The sequence below is a fragment of the Vitis riparia genome, chromosome 9, assembly GCF_004353265.1.
Source record: "Vitis riparia cultivar Riparia Gloire de Montpellier isolate 1030 chromosome 9, EGFV_Vit.rip_1.0, whole genome shotgun sequence".
In the NCBI taxonomy this organism is placed as follows: Eukaryota; Viridiplantae; Streptophyta; class Magnoliopsida; order Vitales; family Vitaceae; genus Vitis; species Vitis riparia.
The window spans coordinates 20,587,755-20,615,065 of record NC_048439.1 but is presented as its reverse complement, the minus strand read 5'-3'; the positions used below and the strand labels follow the sequence as shown (position 1 = coordinate 20,615,065).

At 35.1% G+C, this 27,311-nt stretch overlaps 1 protein-coding gene across 3 annotated transcripts in view; it reads left to right on the top strand.

Moving 5' to 3' along the window:
• LOC117922072 (calcium-transporting ATPase 9, plasma membrane-type) overlaps positions 1-26,715 on the top strand; it is a 72,974-nt gene extending 46,259 nt beyond the window's left edge. For all 3 annotated transcript variants that reach the window (XM_034840073.1, XM_034840075.1, XM_034840076.1), the window contains 22 exons: positions 320-403; positions 541-623; positions 709-817; positions 889-944; positions 1,056-1,098; positions 1,189-1,272; positions 1,866-2,003; positions 5,885-5,956; positions 6,044-6,139; positions 6,520-6,630; positions 7,661-7,828; positions 8,587-8,646; positions 14,221-14,385; positions 14,547-14,663; positions 15,865-15,963; positions 22,023-22,160; positions 24,645-24,745; positions 25,065-25,110; positions 25,213-25,347; positions 25,531-25,638; positions 25,727-25,818; positions 26,222-26,715. In XM_034840073.1, the coding sequence (XP_034695964.1) occupies positions 320-403; positions 541-623; positions 709-817; positions 889-944; positions 1,056-1,098; positions 1,189-1,272; positions 1,866-2,003; positions 5,885-5,956; positions 6,044-6,139; positions 6,520-6,630; positions 7,661-7,828; positions 8,587-8,646; positions 14,221-14,385; positions 14,547-14,663; positions 15,865-15,963; positions 22,023-22,160; positions 24,645-24,745; positions 25,065-25,110; positions 25,213-25,347; positions 25,531-25,638; positions 25,727-25,818; positions 26,222-26,327 (2,211 nt within the window). In that variant the 3' untranslated portion in view covers positions 26,328-26,715. The remainder of the gene's footprint in view (positions 1-319; positions 404-540; positions 624-708; positions 818-888; positions 945-1,055; positions 1,099-1,188; positions 1,273-1,865; positions 2,004-5,884; positions 5,957-6,043; positions 6,140-6,519; positions 6,631-7,660; positions 7,829-8,586; positions 8,647-14,220; positions 14,386-14,546; positions 14,664-15,864; positions 15,964-22,022; positions 22,161-24,644; positions 24,746-25,064; positions 25,111-25,212; positions 25,348-25,530; positions 25,639-25,726; positions 25,819-26,221) is intronic.
• The last annotated feature ends 596 nt before the right edge of the window (positions 26,716-27,311 follow it).

Here is a 27,311-nt window from a genome sequence, read left to right as displayed (position 1 = left end):
GGATGGCCCATCCTTCATTGTGATTTTGAATTCCTTTTAGTGAATATGTCACTTCTGTTCCTGAAAAGGAAAAACCTTTATCTGCTGTTTGACAGTAGTTTCTTCTGATGGAAATCCTGCATGCTTGTTTGGGGGTTGACATATCCCCCGTTGGGAGATCCTTCTTTTACATATTGATGTGGATATTTTCATGCTGCTTGATTTTCTATCTTATGAATTTCTTGTTGCACCTTTCTTCTTGTCCAACTGTAAAAGTATCATGATGTTCCATAAGAGTTGGCAGCATCTATATTTATTCATTCTTCTGTATGATCTTTAGGTAACTGGTGTGGGAATCAATACTGAATGGGGATTGTTGATGGCAAGTATCTCAGAGGATACTGGTGAAGAAACCCCCTTGCAGGTTCTCTCTCTCTCTCTCACACACACACACACACACATACACACCCACCCACCCATACACAATTAATGCTGCTTTAACAACTCCTTGTAGCAGTTTATGAGTTATATCATGAGGCTACCTTTGTTGAACTATGACAGGTACGCTTGAATGGGGTTGCAACTTTTATAGGCATAGTTGGGCTTGCAGTTGCTCTTTCTGTACTGGCTGTCCTTTTGATAAGGTAAACTAAAAATTGCTAATTACATATATATTTAATATAATTTCTATATACATCTTACAAGTTACAATCTAATTCAATATCCTAGATACTTTACTGGACATACGAGAGATTCAGATGGAACAGTCCAATTTAAAAGTGGTGTTACGAGTTTTGGTGATGCTGTAGATGATGTCATTAAAATCATTACAATTGCAGTAAGTGCAGTCTCTCAATGTGTTTATATTTTCTCATTTTTTACTTAATGGCTAATTGTAGAACTATTTAGGTCACCATTGTGGTTGTTGCAGTGCCTGAAGGGCTTCCTTTGGCTGTTACCTTGACGTAAGCTTTAGATTTCTACTTTTGGTTTTTTGTTGCAGTAATAATGAAAAGCAGTTTATTTTCTTGGCCTTTGATTCTGTTTATTTATTCTTAGCTTTTATTCTGTGACAGCCTAGCATACTCCATGCGAAAGATGATGGCAGATAAGGCTTTGGCATGTGTCATCATTTCTTTCCTCCAAAATAATCATTAATAATATCTTGTCTCATTATTCTAGTTTTATAACACCATTTTGGATATGCAGGTGCGTAGGCTTTCAGCCTGTGAAACTATGGGCTCTGCAACAACAATTTGCAGTGATAAGACTGGAACATTAACCTTGAATAAGGTCTGTTGTAAATTTTTGGACCTTTCTTTTTGCTGAACTACCTTCCAATTTTCCTAAAAGCTTAAGCTTTTAAGATTTGGGTCCACAATGTATATGATACTCTCCAACACCCAACACCATCCTTCACATGTAGCCTCCATTGTTAGGCTTACATGTGGAAATTGGGGGAATAAACATGTACACCCTCCCTCACGTGTAGCCTCCATTTTTAGACTTACATGCAGACTTAATAAACTGGGGAAATAAACATGCAGCAATGAGGTTCAAACACTTGACCTCCCGCCAAACAAGAATATGATACCATGTTGAACTGTTACTTATCCTAAAAGCTTAGGGTTTTAGGATTTGGGCCCATTATGTATATCATGCTCTCCCACACCCAACACTTTTCAAGCTTTTATTTTTCTTTGTATTCTTATTAAAAATTTTCCTTGTATAATCTTTTATGTATAAGGCAGTTTGTTTTTGAAACATATTAGACATTACTTTCAAGTTTTCTCTGCCTAGTGTTATTTTGTTAGCTTCCATTTTAGGCCATGTGGTTGAAACCTTGACATATTGTTTGAATGGTAATGATGTTCTTTTCATGACAGATGACTGTGGTTGAGGCTTATGTAGGGAGAAAGAAGATAGATCCACCAGATGACTCCTCACAGTTGCATCCAGATGTTTCATCTCTGCTACATGAGGGCATTGCCTGCAATACCCAGGGCAATGTTTTTGTGCCTAAGGTATTACTGTTGTTTTTAAATTTATAATTGATTGATGAATGAAAATGCTTATTTCTGATATATATGTATGTATATGTAGATAGATAGATAGGGCAGCTTTATGAAAGGTTTTGAAAATAACCGAGTTCAAAGTATGGACTTTTAAGATACAGAATCCCTTCTAGTGGGATTGGGAAACCTTCATAGAATAATCTTCTTGGAATCTAAACAACCTGCTTAAATGACACCTTGATTTCCCATTCTTAGCCTTTGATTTTTTATTCAAGATCCATACTTGCCCTCCTATTTCCATATACATGGCCTGAGCTTTCAATACTTCTATAAGGATGTTGGTTCCTCACTGCTCGTATTGTCATCAAGTCTACCTCTTGTCATTGCTATGAACTCTCCTTTGCTGCTGTTGCTACAGAACATGCTTATTGATGGCTCCCCATGTAGCCTATCACTATGTACTGTGGCTGCCATGGTCCCTTTCTGCCATCATCGTCATACATATTCATGATTATCATTTTCTTAACAAAATATAAATGGTCTTCATGATTTTCTTGACCATCATGGGTGGTTCAGATTAAATTCAGAGCAAAAGGTGGATTATAGACATAGTTTTAAAAGGTGTGCTTAAAGGGCACCTAGACCCAATGCATAAACACTCCCTAGTTATAGTGCCTTGCTTTCCAAGACATGTGCCTTGTTGAAGAAGCACACCTCGTCTACTTTGCTTTTCTTTTTTAAATACTTTTATTCTTGAAATTTCTAATTGTATATTGAAATTTATACAATTTCATTACTTTTTTTTGTTGAATTCTTCTTAAATCTTTGGAATCTTAAATTATTCTTGAAATTTCATGAGTTTTTTGTTGACTACTTAAATGTTTGGAATACTACTTAAGGTTAGCCTCTATATCTCTGTTTTTTTTTTAGTTTTACGAAGCCATTATACAAGAATAATTAACAACTTTTTACATAGCAGGTGTAAAAACAACCTTGGAAAAGAGAAGAAAGCAACAGATTTTTAGGCCTGGGAATTTTTTTTTTTTTTTGAAAACATGAATTATTTCATTGTTAATGAGGAAAGATTTCTAGGCCTTAATGTATGAATTGAAAATTGGTTTTTATCTTTTAAACCACCCTGTTATTATATGTTAAGATTTCTAGGTGTTATTGTATCAATGCTGTAACATCAGTGTTCACACTGCTAACAGTGAATGATGATTTTTGGTGTTTTGGGCTAGGTTTCAATGGATGGTTACTGTCACACCCCAGAAAATTAATATCCATTTTTTTTCTCTGTATGCGGTGCTAACACTCAATCTTAGCCAAACTTCCCAAATGTCACAGCAAAAGAAAACGTAAATAGGCAACAATCAGATATGGGAACCTTTCCCAACTTGTGTTTATTTAGAACAACAAGATTACAAAATTGTTCTAAGTGCCCTAACACTGCATAATTTTTCTAAGTCAGGGAACCCACCCCACAGTGTTTACAATCTGTGATACAAACACTCAGTATGTCTCTCTGCAATGCAGGAGACTTTTATACAGATTGCTATCCGTTAGAATTTTGAATTCACACACTTGAATTCAAAACAGGAGCTTGGGGGTGGTGGTTATGCAACTGTCATAACCACCCAGTTGAAAACACTCCTGATAGAAGTGTCCCTTCATGCCTCATGCAGCCAACAAGGTCTATTTGACATTCCCTTTTGCATGCAGAGCCAAATCTCACCCCTTCAAGGTGCCTCTTGCCAACAAATGCTAATGTAACTGTCTTTGCCCCACACAGTGAAGCCCATGCCAATCTTGGACTTTGTCCCCCAAGCATGTGGGTCAGCCCATACCAAAACATCTTGGTTTGCCTCTGGCCTAAATCAACATTGTTGCCTTTGCCACATCTGCATGTTTAGTCCATCTCTGACGCAATAGTGTGCTTTGCCCCACACATTGGTGCCCAACCTTGTGCCATGTCAAGGTGCCCATGGCACATTGGGTTTTCTGTCCATGTATGAACCCAACGGTTGTAAGGCCTTCCCTTGCCTTGCCCGTGTCAGCCATGCACCACCATGTTTGTCTTGATCTAGTTGCTGCAATGACACCTTGTGCCATGTCCAAGCCTTCTTGGTTGCAACAATGAGCCATGACATTGCACCTATGGCTTGTCATTCCTGTGCACAGGGCATTGCACCCTGTGCCATGTACTAAACCCCACATATGAGTCAGCTATGTTGCTGCAGCCATGCTGTGTTGCTATGCCTTCCTTAGTCGCAACATGCCATGGCATTGTGCCCATGACCCATGTAGTTGCCTTAGTGCACAAGGTTGAACACCCTCGTGCCAACGCCGGGAAGGGTGAGGCTGCACTATGCCCTGTGCCATTGTGGCCACGGGTGGATCATCACACATGTTGTGGAGCCCATGTGTGTGTGCTAGCTACTCATTTGTGTGCCATGGCCATGCTTCGGTGCTGCCTTGGTGTGGCCTAGGCCCCACCCCCCTCTCTCTTAAAGAGCATTTTAGGCCGTTTTAGGGATTTCTCCTTGCTGGAGGAACAATGGATTTATTTATTAGTTAAATAAATAAATCCCCCATAAGCCTTGCATCAGCTCTGAACCATTGATGTGCACGTGAGTGGACGTGCGACTTGCTTGTTGTGTGCAAGAGTGCACGCAGGTGTGCGGGAGTGCACTGTGCATACCACCTGGTGTGCATGGGCCTATGCCTGGTGCACTGATGCTAGCCTAAGTGTTGTCCCAACCAATAACCTTTCCCGTTGCATCTGAACCTCCAATTCCACCTTGCTTCCTTCCCAATCCCTCATGGGCGCAAGGCCTACCCATGAGGCCCTTTGTGCTGTCATTCGAGTCAAGGGGCTAACAGTCACCCTTAACCATTAGGTTGGTTCAAGGGCTAGATTAGATGTTACAAGGGTTTCTGGTTCATAAAAAGGTTGTGAATTTACTTTTGAGCTAGTGAATTATTATTTCAGAGTTTGAATTTCTCACGTATGCAAATGCACACATCTTCTTTCCCTATTTTTTTTTATTCACTTTTTCTTCTTTTTAAGCTCCTAATTGATGTAGCTTAAGCTATTAGGTAGCGGACCAACAATATATATCAAACTAATTAGATTTGATTTGTGCTAAAGCCTTAACGCTCCTAGCACTTCTCTCGATGTAGAAAACCCTTAAGACCTTTTCATAGTGTATGGTTATGGTTGTGACCTGCTTTCATGTGTTTAGTACAGCATGGCCATTTGATGTTTTCATTGGCATATGTTGAGACTGGTACAAGCAGGTAACATGCCTCACATTTTCTACCACAAATTTGTTGTGCCTTCTGGTCTTGTAGTCAGCATTAGGTGATGAACTTGTACTTGGATGATACCTAGAAGCATGTCATTGTGAAGTCAGGTCCGGACAACAAATAGGGCAGTGCATGCTGGTTGTGGTAGAAATTGTCTCCGTGAAGTGGTACACATGTAACTGTATGATATTTAGAAGTTTCAATAAAGTAGAGCTCCATCCTCATTGATCAACTCTGACCCCTACAACCCTTAGCAACTATTTTTTTTTATATTTTAGGTAAATTCAACAAAAACTGTAGATGGCTTCATTGCTGTAGATGATGCAACAATGAACTAATAGTTATTGATAACTTTCTATGTTTATGTTAGGAAATTATTTATAAAAAAAATGTTTATGTCAGGCTATGAAAATGTAATTGACAGTGTGCTAACCGTGATCTTATGTACTTGTTTTCTTCCGGAAAAGTATGTAGTTCCATTTAGTCATCTGTGGCTTTCTGTCAATTAGTTTTGTAGACACTTAGTGTGATTACCTATTAAATAGCAGATTTTGTTTCTCACTGAATCTATATTTTGATAGGGTGGTGGAGAAGAAAAAATGGAAATTTCTGGATCTCCTACAGAAAAGGCTATCCTTGCTTGGGCAGTCAAGGTTCCCCTACTACCTGAAACATATTATCTCCTTTTGGCATGCATATCTATATCAAGTTGACTTTAGTCATCTATATCTTTATTGCAGTTGGGGATGAAGTTTGATGTAATAAGAGAAGAATCCTCAATTCTCCATGTTTTCCCTTTCAACTCAGAGAAAAAGAGAGGTGGTGTTGCAGTACAGGTAATTGATATGTTTCCATGGTCTTAATGCTATGACTTTGTTGACAGAAGTTCCAAAAACCTGTTGGACATATTTTTGTGTAAGTTGAAAACATAGGATTCAGTTATTAAGGCCTTACTGATGTGGCTTGAATTGCATTTTTATATACATGGCTCAATAAAAGACTGGCCAAATAATAGATTGTCTCTATCTTATATACACTTTAAAATATTTGGATGTTCTTAACAATCATTTTCATCATCTTGCTCTTGTTTTCTAATTCTCTAGAGTTATATAATTTTTAATTTTCAGATTATTGAAGGCCATTTAATTGTGGTGTGTTTAAAGATATTCTGATGAGATCTGTTATGTCTCTCTCTCTCTTTTTTCTATTGTCGCAGGGTGACAATAAAGTTCATATACATTGGAAGGGAGCAGCTGAGATGGTACTAGGCTCCTGTACGGAATATCTTGACTCAAATGGTTGTTTGCAGCCCATGGGTGAAGATAAGGTACAAGTAAATGCCCTTTCATATGTAAAGAAAACATTTTTATGGGGACAACAAAACTTGATATTGTGCCACTTGTGATCGAAATTCACGTTTTTAAATTGAAAAAAGTAGGAATTTTTGAGTTATTGGTCCTTTAAATATTATGCATACCTAGTTTGAGGCTCCAAGTATCCATTTTTTCCATGATATTTGTGTGCTCAAAATCATTGACAATGAAAAATATCCAAATAAAATGCTGGGATAAAGAAACAAGATGATTATAATGTTTATTAAATGTAGTAGGTCAAAATGTTTTCAGAACATGCTAACACACCCATCTATCACTCTTTTACAGTGGGTTTCTTTGTCAAATATTTGATACTTCTATCTTTCTTTTAAACTGAGTTTCTTTGTCAAATATTTGATACTTATTCAATTGTGCTTATGCAATTGTAAAATAGAAGAATAATAATCACCGTCTTTCTCTTTTTTATGGAAAGTCTTAGTAGCAATTATTTATTCAATCAATCATCAACTCACATGATGTCTCATGATAATGGCATATAGTGCTGGATGAACTGATGTCCAATTCTTAATGAATTTTTTTGCTTATTTTTTCCTGTTCAAGCTTGGGGTCATATTTTATTACTATTGTTGGCTGGAAAAAAAATTTAGTGGTATGGGTATTATATACTGTGATACAACAAAGTATCCATGCGGACATTTAAATTTTTTACTGAGTGTTTCTGACAAAAAACCCAATTGGACCCTGCTAATATTGGTATGCATTGGTATTAGATGATATCAATCATTGGTTGAATGACATTTTTTTTCATTGGAATTAAGAAAAGCACACACACACACACACAGATATATATATATATATATATGTAGGTAAATTTTTGTTCCCATTGGGACTTGAACCTAGGACCTCTCACAAGCTGTCCCACAAGCACTCCTGGCCTCAAGGTCTGGAATTAAGAAAAGTACACTGGAGCTCTTAAAAGTATTAACAACATTCTAGATAACGATTTCTTTTTAACTTGTGCAGGAGTTCTTCAGTGAAGCTATTAATCAAATGGCTGCAAGCAGCTTGCGCTGTGTTGCAATTGCATACAGAACATTTGACTTGGACAAAATGCCAATTGATGAGGAGCAACGAGACCAATGGGTTTTGCCTGAAAATGACCTTGTTTTGCTTTCTATTGTTGGTATAAAGGTAAACAATATGAAAACTGATATATTCTAATGCTGCTGTAAGCCATTTCTTGCTGTGTATGATAATTTAGCATTTGACTATAATAGTTGTTTCAAATTGCATTTTTGGATTTCATTTTTTATTTTTTTAATTTTTTATTTCTTTTTTAAAAAATTCCTCATTCTTTGAATGTTGTATCCCCTAACTACCATTTTCTCCAAAATTTTCACTCTTGTAGCTTCCAATGTCAAAATCATTTGCGTGTGTCTCATTGAATGATGCCTTTAATGTGCCACACGTTGACTGTTCATGTGTTGCAAGTTTCCAGAAGGATTGTGGGCGATTATATTATTACTTCCATCTATTGGGTCCTATTATTTGGAGAGTTGAGAAATTGATGTGTCTTGAACATGCTATTCATATCAACTGGGTAATTGAATGCAGGCAACAAGCAGTATTCTAATGCCAATGAAAGAGTGAATACTATGTTTTTCTTGTGAGCGCAGCTCTTGTATGCAAATGAATTATTCACTGCCTCTTTATCTGTACTTATATGCTTCATTCATTGCTTGCATACATTTGATTTGGAAACTTAATTTTTTATATGTGGCCTGGTGTGACATAAATGTAGTATGCATTACATATATGAATAGCTATTCTTAGTAGTGTTTTTCTATTTTCAATCATCAATATTATTCCTTTTCACAACATATTTTGTGTCTCCAAAATGGAGTTTATTGTCAACTTTCTCTAAAGCCAATATTTATCTCCATCTGTAGGATCCTTGTCGTTCAGGTGTCCAAGATGCTGTGAGAATTTGCATGAATGCTGGTGTTAAGGTAGTTTTATATCTTCTGGATAATAGTATATCAACTATATGCACATGCTATCCTATGTGGGTGGTCATTACTGTTCAATTTACTCTCTATTCATCACAAAACAGCATGATGGTAAAAGAGGACAAATCTGTTTGGATATAGGGTCAACCACATCTAAGAGTATCCTTTAGGTCTTTTAGTTTCTTGCATCTGTTGTTTGCATGCTGAGAAACCCCTTAAAGTTCCACCTTGTTTCGGAACCACTTTCTGAGTCGATGTTCTGACTCAGATGATTGATGCAAAAAGGGTTGTGTTGTAGAGGATGTGAAGTCCAATGCATTTAACTTGGAGCAAATTGTTTGGCTAACTGGCTCACTAATTCCTGCTTATCCATCTGAAGGATTAAAGCTATGTTGGAGACCCCTCTCTCTGTAAGGCCTTTGCTTTCAAAGGGACCTTTTCTGCTGCTAGACTAGGCTTGTTTTTAGGTTTGAGCTTTGGGCCATAGCAAGAAAAAGAAGACTGTTAATTTTCCCCTCATGAAAGTTCAGGGGAAAATTGGTAGTATTTCTATAGATACCTGTCAATACCTTTCTATTTTCTGCATCTCAAGCTATGCAAATTAAAATGCTTTTTTGCATGGAAAAGTTTATATAAGTTTTCAGTTTCTCACCTGTTTCTCTGGTCCCATCTCAGGAAGATGCCAATAGCTAGGGGATTGAAGCACTAAAATGCCTATAGATTGGGTAAACTAGAGTAATAGCAAAGGAAGAGTTGTGATTCACATTTAGGTTGCATTTAGTTTCGCAAATTTTTCTAGTTTTTATTTTCTATTTTCACTTTCTGAAAATAATTTTTATTTCTTATTTTTTCTTTTCTTGAAAATGCGATTGATTAAGAAAAATGAAGACTCTTTTGGAAAATGAAATTTGAAAAATCTTGTTTGGTTTTGAGTTTTCACTAATGGAAAAAGTGGTGAAAAGAAATATAATTAGAATTTTATATAATACACGTGTCATGGTATGATATATGTTATTAAAAAGGATAACATATATATATATATATATATATATAGTCTTTTATGCATGTTTTATGTGACCTTATATTATACTTGTTCACTATTTTTTATTTGTTTACTATATTTTTTATTATAAAATGATTTAGTAAAATATTCTAATATATTTATAATTATTCAGATAAATTATTCTAATTTAAAATATAACTAATTACAATAATACATAGTCTAATAAATAGACAAAAAATTTATACTGTATTTTTAGGATGATATTTGATTTCAAATATATATGAGATAATGTTTTATTTATATAAATATTTTTCATATTCATAAATACCGATTTGATGTTCACTTTTTCTATTTTTTGAGCTTAGTTTTCCAGAAAATGAAAAAGGAAAAATACTGTCTAAACCTGTTTTTGGCCTTGATTTCTGGATTCTTTGAACATGAAAATAGAAAACAATATAAACAAAGAAAGCCTTATCTTTCAACATATAGTGGTTGAACACGTGATTAATTCAGTGGTATGGATGATGTAAAAGCAACATGAGAAGATTTTGCCTAATGTTTAGCCATTATAGTTTCAACTGATTCCGCTGCAGTACCTTGTAGTCATTCCCTTCATAGAGAATGTTAATATTAATCTGGTACCACATTACTCCCCATGGTGCTTGAGGTAAAGCAGAACACAATTCTACAAGACTAATGCCCCAAAGGAGGCTGACAGGCAGTACAAGCCTGTCCCTTGAGGATTGCCTTGTTTTGGAAGATGCGCCCTACACTATGATCATGAATGTTGTTCATTGCTTTCTGTTTCTGGATATAAATCCCTAGTTTTTAAAAGTGGATTATGTAGATTTATAAAAAACAATAGTTTTCAGAATTCAAAAGTTTCTGCTGATTCCATGGTCCTTCCATAAAGCTTTGATGAAAACATCTCCCAACTAGTTTTGTCATTTAATTTAAGTTTTATTGATATGTTTTTTCATCCCTACATCCCCTGCAAGGTGAGAATCAACTTCTATGCGCTTTGTCCTCCCATGAAACCAGGTTGCTGGAAGACAGCTCTGGTTATTGGGAATACAATCTCATGAGAGTTAAGATAAAAGAACCATTTGAAAAAATATCTCACCCACAAAATCCCTCATGTTGTATGAGCAATAGCCTTGTACTCTTGCTCTATGCTAGATCTTGCTACAACACTCGCTTTCTTATTCTTCCAGATAACCAGATTATTTCCCATAGAGATTCACTGACTAAAAATAGATCTTCTATCTAGATCATGGATTCGATAGAATCAAAGTGCAAAATCTGTTCTAAAAGAACCATTTGCATATCTCAAGATACATCGAAATGTCCCCTAATGAGGTTGTTGAAGAATCTCTCAGAACTGATTAGTGACACCCTTATCAGGTCGAATCACTCTGGTATATGTCGATTTCCATACCAGTCTTGCATATCTTCCAGGGTTTCTCAACCGTTCATCATCGGCTTTGTCAAATTTAACATTAAGATCCTTATGATGTTGATTTATCTTCTAATATCCATATGCAATGTAGATGAGTCTTCAATCTCTCAATTGTCCCACCAAGATGATATCTAATGACATACATATGATGAGTCCCAACAACTTGTTTCATTCTATGCATTGTAGCCATTTCCTTATCCATAATACTTCTCCATTTAGTAGAATACAGGAGCAGCTAGAATTGGAATATGAGAATGGACCATATACCTCTTTATTTTATTTCATTTCATTTCATTCGCCCTCCCTATGATGTCAATCTCTAGTAAGTGATCTTGATGAAAGAATGATCCACTTTCAAAGAAAAAGACATACTCGCAAGGTAGTGATGTGACTGAGGATCCAAAAGATAAGGAGTTTACCCTTCTAGGGTTGACTAGGGCATGTTATGTTTGAAATTTATCTAAAAATGGGAGTTTAGGTTTAAAATGTACCAAAGATATATTCTTAATTTTAATGCTTAAATGATGATTTGATTGCTATTTGATATGTTTCTGTATAATACTTGTCTCATTTAGTTCAGTAGGATGTTTTTTTTTCTTTTTCTGTGTGCTATTTTGAAAAGTCTATTGATATATTATAAGTTAAAAAACACTGGCGCTTTCTTTTATCATTGATTGTAATATTTCTGCTCTAATGTATTATTGTCTTACTATTTGGTTCTACCAAAAAATAGTTCATGAGTACCATACACTACGGCAGAATCTAGTATTGCTTTACAAAGTTTAAAAATAGTTGTGTATAGTTTGTTTTGCTTTATATGGATTTAAGTAGAACTATAAACTATCATGCTCCTCCAAATTAAGGTACCATATAGCCTTAACTACCACTTTTTCTTTTCCACTTTCTTTTTTTCCTCCCTAATTTTTTCATGAGGCTTTTATTAATATTGTTTTTACTTGTAAGTGTCCTTCATTACTTGTATTTTTCATTGATGCATATACTCATTATATCTCATCATCAAACAAAGTGTATTTTTCGTCATAATAATATTTTTCTTAATCTAGTTTTCCACTGTACATTCATTGATATTATTATCTCACTTCCATTTACTTGGTCCCCTTCTCAATTTTCTGTCACTTTTGTTTGTGTTTGCTTCTTTTCCCTCTATTCTACACACATGGACTCACACATACATATTTCACATTTTAACTAGTACATCTTTTAGCCAATGTGGGACTGCTTCATATAGCTACTTTCCTATGTGCTTAAAACATGGTCTTGATGACACCTAAAAGGATGAATAGTTTTTGCTGTCATTTTTTTTTTTTTTTTTAAGTTGCATATTCTTTTGTGTCTTTCATTTTTTCATCCTTTCTTGGCTGCTCTGTGCTTTTTATTCAAGGGGCACAAATGGTAGCAATCTTCGGTCATATATTACCGTCCAAAAAGATTGAAGTTTTTTTTATTCATCGAACTTCACTTCTTTGTTGCCTAAAGTTCACGACAAAGTAGTAGTATTTTGAACACATTTTCTTAAAATAAAATATATAAATTATTAAAATTAAAAATTTTCAAAATCCAGAAAGTTGCAACTTTTTCTATGATTCTTTTCCTGTATATTTTCTTCTCATTGTTAAAAATTCAAACTATTATTATTTTCATTTATATACATTTTTTACTAGTATTCAACTAATAAAACTTGTGAATTTCATCTTTTCGAAAATAATATATTTCTTCTCATCTCCATTGGGAAGTTCCAGAGTCAACAATCAATTTCATTCTATAGTTTTCCTTATTAATGTTTTGCTCTCTCTTAACCATCAATTTCATTTCTTTGAAATACTACAACATATTTTTTCTTATGCACTTGGGCAGCAACACCAATGATGGACCTCATGACTTTCTGGATAAATTTACAATTATTCATGTGGGTTTACATTATTTTTTAGGAGTGCATGATATATATTATGGACCCAAATCCTACAAAATTAAGCTTTTAGGATAATTGGTTGTTCAATAGTATTCAATAAATGGTATAAGATTTGCTAACTTGTGTCAGTAACTAAAGACAGGGCAGTTTCGCTCCTTTTCTCTTTTTAATTAATTGCCCATCAGTTTATTTTCTTCATTATTCATTGTTATTCACCAATTAGATTATTTTATTTTATTTCTATTGGGTGATGTTACTTTATTAATTGTTAGGATTTTACACCCTTTAAGGAAGGAAGGAGGGAGAGAGGGAGAGAATTAAAGCTAGGGCTTTGGTATGGGATCGTGTGCCCTCTAGGTGCTTAAGGGAGAGAAAGATCCTTAGCCCTAGGGTGAGGGGTGTGTTTATTTCCCAGTCCCATAAAATGTAGTGAAAACCTAGAAGAAGAAATGACCCAAAAGAAAAAATAAGTGATGACACAGGCTATACTTGACTTTTTTCTAACCATTAGCATGAAACTTGCCTGATGCCTATCTTACAAGTGTTCTCAAGATTCCCTTTCAATAACGTAAGTGTTTTAAGGTAGAGAAAGATCCTTAGCCCTAGTGTGAGGGGTTTGTTTTTTTCCATGACTCCGATGAGATTTAGTGCAACCCACAAAAAGGAGAAAAAAAACCCAGAAAGAAAAGGCAGATGATGCCGGAAACCATACTTGACTTGGTTATAACACTGTAAATAGGTAAGGATAGGGTCCTTACCATTCTCATGACTGCCTGGTGCCTGTGTTGCTTGCTTTCTCAAGTTTCCATTTCAATATCCCAATGTAAACTTGAATTTAGATAGTTAAGTTTGATTCAATCAAATAATGCCATTTAGAGGCCCTATGCAATTGTGTCCTGGGAATATGAATTTTAGTATGGCTCATTGGATTTATTTATGAATGAAATTAACTACAGCTAAGCATAATCTACATCCTAAGGAACTCCTAAGATATATTTCCATGAATGATGTGAGGAATAAAATTGCTACCAGTAATCAATATGATGTCTGTTTTTAACATTTTCCATTAGTCTAATGTGAAGCTAGTGTGGAAGTGATGGAAAACGTATTCGAAATATGTCATTCCATAATATAGTAATTTGTGATTGAATTGTTGAAAATCATGTGTTTGTGATCAAATAGGTACGCATGATCACTGGAGATAATCTTCAAACAGCCAAGGCAATAGCTTTAGAGTGTGGGATACTTCCTTCTGAAGCAGATGCTACTGAACCTAATATCATAGAAGGAAGAGCATTCCGTGTATTATCTGAGAGAGAAAGAGAACAAGTTGCCAAGAAAATATTGGTATGGTCCCAACAGCCAGAGATTTCTGTCATATGCTTGAGCTATGGATAAGAATGAAGCATAAAGTGTGTTGACTCCATAAAAATATATTTTTGCGTAAGATAGATGTTTTGATGGGCCTAAATATGACTCAACAATTAATTCATGTGTATTGTGTATAGGTGATGGGAAGATCTTCTCCTAATGATAAACTTCTCCTTGTGCAAGCGCTACGCAAGGCTGGTGAGGTTGTTGCCGTAACAGGAGATGGCACTAATGATGCTCCTGCACTTCATGAGGTTTGACCTTCTATAGGTCTTGTTTTGTTTTGTTGTGTTGTTTGGCCTTTCTGTTTTTCTTCCTCTTTCTTTCTTTCTTATTCAAGTGAGAAATCTGGTAGAACCCTGCAAGTCTGAAATAAGTGCTTTACGGTTTATTTTGTTTGCTTGTTCTGGTACTATTGTTGATGCATTTTGTGGAGATTTTCCATAGACTATTACATGCAGAGACAGATATGAGGTGTTAGACATGGCCACTTTACAAAAACACAATTTATTGTGCATTTGTCTGCATTTCATGGAATAAGTACATATTTATGCATGAAGTAAATGGAGGGACCATGTTGTATTGATTATATATATAGATATGGTCAATAACGAACATTTTATTACCATGGATTAAGTAAATACAAAGAAGGATTAGAAATCCTTTTTCCAATAACAACCATTAGATAACTTTGATCAAAAGTGAGAAAAGACTATTTAGATATTGATGGAAATGCACATGTAAAAATGGTTACAAAAATAAACACAAAATCTTAGATGGGTAGAAAATCCCTTACAAAAGAAATAAATTGATTGGCTACTTGTTTCGCAACATATTCACCACATGGTTAGCTACTTAGGGGATTGGGTAGAATGAACACCCAACTCTAGAGTAACATAAATAATTTGGCACAATTATTGATCAAACTTCTACGAGCTTATCTCTTTCTTATTTACCTAATATAGGACTAGTACAAAATCCCCCTTTACTAGAAGGTTGGACGTTTACCTCAACTTTAACAAGTTTTTGGGATGTATTTTGTATGCAAACATGTTGAAGACTTGAAATGTATTTTTTTTCTGTAAGTGTTGGACACACTAATTGTTGATAGGTAGATCATATATGTGTGTCATTATCCTAGTCTATGGCAAAACTCAGAGAGGAATATACTTAGTAACTATTTATAGTTGCATTTATTTCTAAATGTCTTCTCATCATAGTCCATGAAACTTGGAGACTCCATGGTCCTTGGTAACCACTTATGGTTGCATTGCAGTGACTAAATAGGGAAGCCATATGCTTGTTTAGTGTTGGGGCCTCTTGGTGGGATAGGTTATGGCTGTAGAGTTTGGATGTTGTTTTTCCGTCTTCAGCAGGTTCATTTGTACAACTTTGTAGCATCATAATGTTGTTTCTTTGTAATGATTGATCAGGTTGTATCATTTTCTATTGTAGGCAGATATAGGTCTCTCTATGGGCATTCAAGGAACTGAAGTTGCAAAAGAAAGCTCAGACATCATTATCTTGGATGATAACTTTGCCTCAGTTGTAAAGGTTAGTGTAAGCAAACCATTTATGTGAGTAAATTGTCTTGGGAATTTGTAGTTATGATTCTACCTTGTTATATTTAAAACAAAAATACTGTCAATCCTTTGCATGTCTTAACAGAATTATTTTGGTGGCTTAACTTCTACCATATGTGCTTTGTTAGAGTATACTCTTATGGTTTTAAAGAGCTTTATGCAATAAGGGTAGCCTTTAAGTGACTCAAAAATGGAAATGTGTGGCACAAAGCACAGCCTTGAGGGCTCATGCTTAAGGTGTGATGAGCTCATAAAGGTGTTCCTTCTTTTCTATAGGCTTCCTTATGCTTAATTTGAGGTTTATATGCTACCAAAGATGTGGTCTTATCCCCATATAGAAGTCCTGAAGTTTATTTTGGCTAGCATTTTGCTTATAATCAGAGTTCATTTTCCTTGGCTATATGGTTTATCCATGGAAAATAGTAAATGATCTTATCAATATGCAAATGTTATGACTACAAAGGAATTTCAGGTGCATTTAAAATTGCATTCAAGCTTTCAGTCCCTCGTCATCGATGGGTCTTGACATATACAATGGAGTGTAGTTTATTCGATGAATTTCTACCTCTCTTCAATCCCTAAGTTGTTTGGATTTTTCAAAACTCCATGGGATTGCAGAAGAATTGCTATTTCTCTTGGTTTTACTTTTGTCCTAATTGAATAAACATGATCAAATGGTTTGAATTTCCCGGTATAGAGAACTAGAAAGTTAAAGGAAAAATCTGAATATCAGTTGATTGGAACAGTTATATAGGTTGACTTTTGGTTTTAGGCCATGCCCTTGTTTGTATATGGTGAACAAACATGTCCCAAGATGCTGCTTCTAGTTGAAAATCTCATATGCTATTTTTTATTTTTTATTTTTAGTGTTTGTTTGGATACTGAAGAAACTGAGAATGATTTTCAAATTCATTCAAAACTATATTTTTTACATAAACGTATCCCTATTTAACAAATACACAAAGAGCAATTAAAAAGGAAAAAAATACAAATATGGAAGAACACAAATTATCCACAATTGGGGCCTCAATCTTTCCCTATTATCCTACCAATCATCATTCAAAATTATAACGGATTTCCACACTCCCCCTCAAGTTGGATCATAGATATTAATCATGTCCAACTTGCCAATAAAGTCTTCAAAGCTTGATTTCTGTAACCCCTTGGTGAAAATATCGGCCAATTGTTCCCTTGTAGGGATATAAGTCATGCAAATAATCCCTTTCTCAATTTTTCCTTTATAAAGTGTCTGTCCACTTCTATATGTTTGGTTTTGTCGTGCTGAACAGGATTATGAGTAATACTAATGACAGTTTTGTTGTCACAATAGAGTTTAATGGGGAGCTCTATTGTAATGCGTGGTTTTTCCAACAGTTTCTGCAACCATAGTCTTTCACACATACCTTGTGCAACTGCTCTGAATTCAACTTCGACACTGCTTCTTACTTCTCCATGTTACTAAATTCCCCCAGACATAGGTACAGTAACCTGTAGTAGACCTTCTGTCATCTGCTGATCCCGCCCAATCTATGTCTGTATAGATCTCTACTTTCTTACTATCACTCTTCTTAAAGAATAGTCCTCTCCTTGGAGAACCCTTTAGGTATCTTAGGATCTTATACACTACTTCCAGATGACTTTCCTTTGGTGAGTGCATGTACTGGCTAACCACGCTTACAGCGAAAGCAATGTCAGGTCTAGTGTGAGAAAGGTAGATCAGTCTACCTACTAGTCGCTGATATTTCTCTCTATCCACGGGCTTTTCGTCACTTTCCATTCTGTTTCTTGCCTTAATAGGGGTATCACTTGGCTTGCATCCTAGCATGTCAGTCTCAGTCAACAAGTTAAGTACATACTTTCTTTGGGAAATACTAATTCCCTTCCTTGATCTGGCGACCTCCATTCCTAGGAAATACCACATTTGACCCAAGTCTTTCACCTCAAATTCTGTGGCTAAGACCTTCTTCAACCTTTCCACTTCTCTTGTGTCATCTCCAGTGAGAATGATGTCATCGACATACACGATTAGAATAGTCATCCTTCCATCATTGGACTATTTGAAGAACATAGTGTGATCCGATTGTCCCTGTTGGTATTCTTGGTTCTTAATCGCCTTTGCAAATCTATCAAACCATGCTCTGGGTGATTGTTTGAGACCATAAAGAGTTTTCTTCAATTTGCATACCCTGGTTTCTTCTTCTTCCTTACAGAACCCTGGTGGTAACATCATAAACACTTCTTCTTCTAGTTCACCATTCAGAAAGGCATTCTTGATATCAAACTGATGGAGTGGCCTGTCGAGGTTTGTTGCCAAGGATAAAAGAACTCGTATAGTGTTCAACTTTGCTACTGGTGCAAATGTTTCGGTATAGTCGATGCCATAGGTCTGAGTGAACCCCTTTGCAACTAGGCGGGCTTTGTATCGTTCTACTATGTCATCTGCCTTATATTTCACTGTGAATATCCATTTATAGCCCACTGGTTTCTTCCCCTTGGCAAATTCATCACTTCCCAAGTCTCATTTTTTTTCCAATGCCCTTATTTCTTCCATCACAACCTCTTTTCATTCTGGAATTTCGAAGGCTTCTTGAATGTTTTTAGGAATCTGGATTCTGTCAAGGTTAGTTGTAAAAGCACGACACTTTGCAGAAAGAGAATTATAAGACACAAATTTTGAGATAGGATGGAGAGTACATGAATGAGGTTGTTTCCTAAGAGCAATGAGTAAGTCATCTGTTACCTGATCAGAATTGGAGTCATACTCCCGAGGGGTTGGAACTATCACCGGTTCCGACTCTTTTAGTGCTTTGGAGATGAGTGTCTCATTGAACTTCGATTTTGGCCTCCTTGAGTAGACAAGTGTTTCCCTATTTGTCTGTAATTTCGTATCTCCCCCTAAGTTTAAGTGTCCTTCTGTATTAGGTGAAAGGGTAGATATAAGGTATGGAGTGGATTCAAACATAGCAACATCAAGATAGTCAAAGGTTAAGGAAGGTCTAGTTTCACTCATGGACTCCCCCTGAAGCGAGTAGTAGGGAGTATGCTAAAAAAATGTGACATTTAGGCTAACATATAGCTTCTGTGAAATTGGGTCATAGCATTTGTAGCCTTTCTGTGTGGAAGAGTAGCCAAGAAAGACACATTTAAGCGCTCTGGGATCAAATTTATTCCGCTTAGGTCCGTGAGTGTGGACAAACACAGTGGACCCAAAGACACGAAGTGGAAGATGTGAATCAAGTCTCAAATGAGGAAAAAACTCTTGGAATTTCTTGAGGGGTGTGACAAAGGATAGGACCCGACTAGGCATTCGGTTAATAAGATATGTGGCTGTCAAAATGGAGTCACCCCAAAATTGTGAGGGCATGGGAGATGTAAATAGAAAAACACAAGCAACTTTAAGAATATGTCTATTTTTCCGTTTTGCAACCCCATTTTGTTGAGGGGTGTCAACACAAGAACTTTGATATATAATACCATTTTCTTGTAGGTAAGTGCTCAAGGAGTGATTGAAATACTCAGTACCATTATTAGTACGAAGAATTTGAATTTTGATGTGAAACTGTGTTTGTATCATAGAGTGAAAGTTCATGAAGACTGATCGAACCTCAGTTTTATTAGTCAACAAATATACCCAACACAGGCGAGTATGATCATCAATAAAAGTAATAAACCATTTTTTATGGGTCCTATTAAGGGTACGTGAGGGATCCCATAGATCACTGTGAATCAGAGTAAATGGTATGGATGGTTTATACTTAGATTTAGGAAAAGACGCCCAATGATGTTTGGCAAGTTCACACACTTCATACTGAAAATCCAATAAAGTTTTATTTGAACATAGTGAGGGAAATAAATGTTTTAAGTACTGAAAACTAAGATGACCCATCCTTTTGTGCCATAACAAAAGTTCACTATCCTTAGGATAAGATGTAGAATTACAAACAGTAGAACTCTGTCTAAGCACATCGGTTTCGTCGAAGTAATATAGACCCTCACGTTCCTTAGCACTGCCAATCGTCTTCCCCGATGATAGGTCTTGAAAAACACAGTGAGATGGTAGGAATTTAGCTGAGCAATTAGACCTTTTAGTTAACTGGCTAATAGACAGCAAATTGCAAGACAAATTAGGTACATGTAGGATAGGGTTGAGAGTAATCGACTCAGAAATACGAATACTCCCTTTGCCAGCAACTGGTGATAAAGTACCATCTGCAATTTTTACTTTTAAATTACCAGCACATGGAGAATATGTAAAAAATAAATGATGAGCATCAGTCATATGATCAAATGCACCAGAGCCAATAATCCAGGGAGTAGTCTGAGACATGGTGCCAAGTACTATCAAAGAGGTACCTTTTTTTGCCAAAGAACCAGAGGATAAAGTGGTAGAAGACTGACCAGAGGCTTGGAAATTAGAAAAATGCTCATATAATTTCGCAAGCTGGTCGGAATTAAACCCCACACTAGAAGTTGACTGACAAATTTTTGTGGGAGTTTTGTCTGCCTGGGTTTCAATGGAGGCCTGATGATTGTGGGCTTTATTGGGCTGTCTGGGCTTCCAATATGCGGGCTTGCCATGTAAGGCCTAACAAGTGTCTTTAGTGTGGCCCAACTTCTTACAATGCTCACAATAAGTCCTCTTGGAATGTCTTGGGCTTGGCCCACTAGATCCAACAGCATGAGGCCCAGGTCCAACAACAGCATGAGGCCCATGAGGCCCACGAGTTAAAAGGGCTGAGCCCTCAGGCCCAAATGAGAGATCCAGCATCACTCTCCTTCTGCTTTCCTCTCGCCGCACCTCGAAGAAGACTTCTCGGATGGAGGGCAACGACCGGCGACTGAGAACCCTACTCCTGACATCATCAAGCTCGCGGTTCAGCCCTGCTAGGAACTCGAAGACCCTCTCGTTCTCCATCTTCTTCTTGGAGCGCACACTGTCCCCTGTGCACTCCCACTCCTCTTCGCAACTGAGATTGAGATCTTGCCACAGACCCAGCATCTCGGTGTAGTATTCCGTGACTTCCCGATCTCCTTGCTTCATTTTCCAAAGTCACGTCTTGATTTCAAAGATTTGGGAAGCATTCTCAGCATTGGAATACGTTTCCCTTATTGCATCCCATACGTCCTTTGTCGTCGGGAAGAACATTTAAGTCTTTCCAATGGCTGGTTTCATGGAGTTAATCAAGCATGAGGTGATAAAGGAGTTTTCAGACTGCCATTTTTGGATGCTACTACATCGGTCGGAGGTGGTCACCGAGTCTCGTCGGTAAGGAACCCTAATTTTCCTTTTCTGTCAATAACGAGCTTGATTGCTGGAGCCCACTCTCTGTAATTCTTACCATTCAGTTTTTCAACGGTAAGGTGGAGTGGGGAGTTGTCGAATGCACCGACGGGGCCCATCGAAGAGTGTATCTCCGACACTCTTTCATGGTTGTTCCCTCTTTGGGCATCCATGGACAAATTAGGGTTTTAGAGCAAACGAGGCTCTAAAACCATGAAGAAACTGAGAATGATTTTAAAATTCATTCAAAACTATATTTTTTACAAATTATCCACAATTGGGGCCTCAATCTTTCCCTATCATCCTACCAATCATCATTCAAAATTATAACGGATTTCCACCGATACACTTCTGTTTTTTTCTTTTTTAAATAGAAGTTCTATATAAAAGTAGAACATTTTCTACAAAAGATACAGTTTTACCTTATATCTTTAAAAACTACTTTCAGAATTTTTAAAAATAATAAGAATTTTTTGATATCTCAATTTTTTTAAAGAGTTTTTAAGACCATAATTTGTGAATGTAAAGCCTCTTAAAGTTCTTATATCTTATATAAAAGTTACTACTATTTTCTGATTTTAAAAAATAGAAAATAGAAGTGTATCCAAATGGACACTTAATTTTTTAATTTTAATTTTAATTTTTTTTTTTGCCATGTATGTATTTATGAAGAGGCTTATTTGAAAATTCCCAGTTATTCATATTTATACCTGGTGTATATGACAATTTTATTTGTTTTTTCCATGTAGGTTGTTCGCTGGGGGCGTTCTGTCTATGCAAATATTCAAAAATTTATCCAGTTCCAGCTCACTGTTAATGTTGCAGCTCTTATTATAAATGTTGTTGCATCAGTTTCCTCTGGTGATGTTCCTTTAAATGCAGTGCAGGTTACACTCTCTCTCAGTTGATGAATTTTTATTTTCTAAGTTGTGAAATGTTACTTTGTGAAACCTTATTTGGAAGTTTATGTTTACTTGTTTATTTTGGAATGAAAAGAAAGAGAGGCATTTCTTTTTTGCTCTTTCCTTTGTTCACTTAAACTTCGGGAAAATTATTGTGTGGACCCCTCCCCAATTTAAGGAGACCCATTCCTCAAATTTTAGGAAACATAGTCTCCTATCCCTCATCATGAAACAAATTCCTCAAGTTTGTGGAATCAACTTTTCTGAAGTTATGCCTCTAATATAGTAATGCATCATTCATATTGTAGTTATTTGTTATGATCAAATTATACATCTCATTTTGTTTCCTTTGCTATTGGTAAACACTCTAAAGTCATATTTGTTTCGCTAGATATAGCATGGGATAGGGTAAGAGGGGGATAACATATCTTATCCCATGTTTGGTTAGTTGGTATAAAATAGGGTAAGTTCTCTTGACGCTCTAATAACATATCCACCCTCTTTTTTATATCCCAGGTAGAATCTTAAGTTGAGATATAGAATATTTATATCATATATGTTCTAAATTAGTTTTTTTAATCATTTTTTTTATAAATTTTTTATATTACTTATATAAATAAATTTGATTAAAAAAATTAAATTTGTGCTTAAAATAATATTTATAAAATATACTAATATATGTATTATTTAATATATATATATATATATATATATATATATATATGTGTGTGTGTGTGTGTGTGTGTGTGTTTGGGGGGGGGGGGTTGAGTGGGTGGGTGTACGCGTAGTGGGTGGAGCCAGAAATTTTGGTGAGGGTGGTCAAGGTAAAATATTGGTTGATTAGAATAAATATAGATAAATTTTTATATTTTAGGAATGGGTTCTTGACTTCCTTCTATTCAAAAAAATAAATAGTATTATTTAATAAAATAAGAAATTATTGATGTTATGTATAAAAGAAAAGAAGATTTTATGATCTATCAAATTAAATCACAAAAAACTAAATAGCAAGAAATATTATCTATCAAAAAATTCAAATAATATTTTCAAAAAAGTCTTAAAATATAGCAAGAAATATGACTAAAACATTTTTAATAATTTTTAGAAAAATTCAATAATTTCACTAATAATTTTTCTTTTATTTTTTAAAAATAATTAAATATAAATCACTTGATAGTAATAAAATTTTTATTCAAAGGTTATCTATTATATAAATACAATGTTATCATTAAAACTTAGAGAGTCGGTTACAAATCAATAACTGTTTGGTTAAACATAAAAAAATAAACAATTACAAGATGCTCAAAATTAAACCAAAAATAACCCACCAATAAAAAAAGATATTTGATAAAATATTGAATATTTAAATGAATTAAATTTTATAAATCAGTAAACAATATGTAATTTAAATAATTATGTAGTTATTCATAAATTAGTAAATATTTGATTAAACCTAGAAGTCCAAAAATTTTTTAAATCTCAAAATCACGACTAAAAAATATTTAATATCAAATACAATATATATATATATATATATATATATGGATTTTGAATAAATTTAATTTTATAAACATTTTAGAAATCTACTTAATATCCATACACCATACTTATCGAATTTTTTATTTTACATTGTTACATTTTAGGGGGCGGCAAACTTGCATTTTTACATTTTTAACTTTCCAAAATTCTTAAAATAATAAAACAAAATTTTTATTTTCAAAATTTGAGGGAGGGCACAAGCCCCCTTAAGTCACATGCCCACCACCCTAAGCCTACGTTGGCTTCGCTAGTGTGTGTAAATTATTTTTAATTTATAAATTTTTAATATTTTAATCATGAATATTGTTAAATGTTAGAGAAAATTTATATTTTTTAATAGAAAATATTAAAATGCAATATAATATTTTATTTTAAACAAATGTTGAATATTGAAAAACAATATATGTATTCTATTTTATTTTTTTATTTATTTTACAAACTAAATATAAACAGAACATATCACATTGTATATACTATCTTAGGATTTTATGTCCATTAGATATAATATCCAAGGATATCATATCCTATTAGAAATGATATCTTAGGATATGCGTTTTTTATCCAATGGGATATGATATCATAGGATATACATATCCTATGCTATTCTGTCAACCAAACGTAGATTAAAGGGAATAAGTTTCATTCCCATTCTATTTCCTGATATCTTTTTAAACACTTCAATTCCTTATATTCCATTTTCTTCCCATTGTTAATACCTTCCCTGTATTCTCTTTTTCAAAAATTTTAGTAAACATGCCACTAATATATTTCTTGATTTATAGACCTTTTGTAATATGCAAAAAGAGGGAAAAAAATTAGGTGAAACTTCGGCAGTGTGAAAAATGTTGCTTTTCATGGTCTTTCAAATAACCAAATTTAGGGATTATTTAATTCTTCTTACATCACTTTTTCTTTTCTCACTTGGTACAGCTTCTATGGGTTAACCTTATCATGGATACTCTTGGAGCACTTGCATTGGCTACTGAACCACCAACTGATCATCTTATGGAAAGATCTCCAGTTGGTCGAAGGTTAGAACTTGAAGTAGTATACTTCTCGTGATTTTGTTCCTCTTCTAATTTTATAATTTGGATTTTATGATGGGTTGTTTTCGTATGGTTGGGACTGATGGAGGAAAGAATGGAGAGGGGTGCAAAGATGTGTTCCTGCTCTGTTTTCTCTTTTCTCATTCTCTCTCTCTCTCTCTCTCTTTCATACTAGTTTGATGACCAAATAAGGATTTGCATTTTTTTTCTTTTGCTTTTTGGTAAATTTAAGATTGGAAAGAGGAGGTTTTGGTTTTAGATTGATACATGATGTGGAGAGATGATTATCTGTTTGTTTTCTCAGAGAACCTCTTATTACAAATATCATGTGGAGGAACCTAATCATTCAGGTAACAATGTCTTATTATATTATTTTTTGGGTACTTGTAATGTTTCTATTGCTGACTGAGCATTATTGAGTTATTGCTGTACTGTGTTTTTTGTTTGTGAAGGCTCTTTATCAAGTCAGTGTCCTCCTTGTCCTCAACTTCTGTGGTATAAGTATTCTTCATTTGAAGGATGAAACCAGGAAGCATGCAACTCAAGTGAAGAATAGTATGATATTCAACTCATTTGTCCTATGTCAAGTAAGTAGTCTGGGGTAAGCTGAGTAAAACAGGAATGAGTCATTAAAAAATAAATAAAAATGTCATGACCTAAGTTTTTCTTTTTCCAGGTCACATTATAAAATTAATTTTGAATATTTACTTATGTTTGTTTTTTACTATTTCAAAGTACCAAACACAATTAGCTAACCATTTCATTTGCAGATATTCAACGAGTTCAATGCCAGAAAGCCAGATGAAATTAATGTCTTTACTGGAGTGACTAAAAATTACCTATTTATGGGGATCATTGGAATCACCTTTGCGCTTCAGGTGAGAAGTCATTGTTTGTCTTTTCAAGGCTTTCTTGTTTTTTATCTGCTTGGTACTTAACATTGCCAGTTCTAATTTTCTTTTGTAGATTATCATCATTGAGTTTCTTGGAAAGTTTACATCAACAGTTAAACTCAGTTGGAAATTATGGATGGTTTCTTTGGCAATTGGCCTTGTCAGGTCTGTACCATTACTAGTAATAGTGATAAGTTATAAAATTTCAAGACAAGTACCATTTATTCATCAATTTTGTTGTATTATTTTAATCTGAGTGTTGAAAACCTTACATGCATGTGTTTGCAAAGCTCTAACTAAATTTGGATTATCATGTTGTAATAGTGCCAAAGAAAGAATAAAGATGAAAAGATGCTTGCCCAGTTATGACTTTTTATGACTTACACTACCTGGTCATTTACGACTTTTTTTGGCTTTTAAAATTTTCTAATAGGGTACCGAACTGGTGTCACTTGCCCAGTTAAGGTGTTTGAGAACAAATGCTTCTAACTGTTCATTTGCAAGCTAATTAATTTCTAAGTTGTTGCACATGAAACATTGTTGCTAACTATCCTTTTTCTTCTGGCAGCTGGCCTCTGGCCATCATTGGGAAACTCATTCCAGTTCCTGAGACTCCCTTTGCCAAGTTCTTCACTAAGCCATTTCAGCAAAGGAGAGCGGGTCATTGGGCTTAGCTTCCTTCTTCCTGTGGTTGTCATGATATCTTTCAGCATATCCTATCTCCGTCAAAATCTTCCACTGTGTTCATCGCTCGAGATATCAATAAAATGTTTGAAATTCAAATATTTGCATTGGTATCTTCACTGGTCTTTTTTTGAACTCGAAGTCGTCAAAGCATCATGTCTCGAAGTTTCTGCTAATTTGCGTTCCTTGAGCAAGTCGAAGACTTTGCAGCTAACCCACTTGGCTTGTGTTTCTGAATATCATTTTGTCGATCTCTGTATGTTGATAGACTTTTGGAATTAAACAACTCTACGCCCTAACAATATGATCTTGTTACTTCATTTGTTTGCTGGAACTGTAAATGAAATGTAATAAGATGTTAAGATTGGAGTGCTTTTATTCTAATTGCTTTAATTGGTTCTCATGTTTGCATGCGCAATGAGATTATACTTATCAGCACAAGAAGCAGGAACATGAGATGACATGGGGAGAAGGAAGTGACAAGCACAGCCTGGAAAAAAGGAGAAAACAGGTTCAGCCTGGGGAAAAGGAAGCCTTGTCAGAACAATTTGAAGCTGGAAGAATGGGCTGTACTACAATTGGGCAAAGTGAACAACCAAAAGATGAGCAAAGGAGGGTGGGTATGTAAGATAACTTTTCTTATCAGCTCACCATCGTTTATCTTGTAGAGTTTCTGATTGGCAAATATTAACTACTGTCTATACAAGATTCCATTCGGTAGATCTAGTGTACTGGAGTAAAAGTTCAATCTGATAATTTTTTAATGGGTTGTAATGTTTTATAGGATTTGAGGAAGATCCTGGGTTATGACCTCTCCCTCGAGGACTGTGTATGGGGTAAAATCCAGGACTCAAAACTTGGATACACGACCCCTCTCCCATAGACCATGGGTAACAGGGAATCATGATCCTCAGAGCCATAGATATGCAAGCCCTCTCTCAAGAATCGTGTCTCAGGTAAGCTCAAACTCAAAG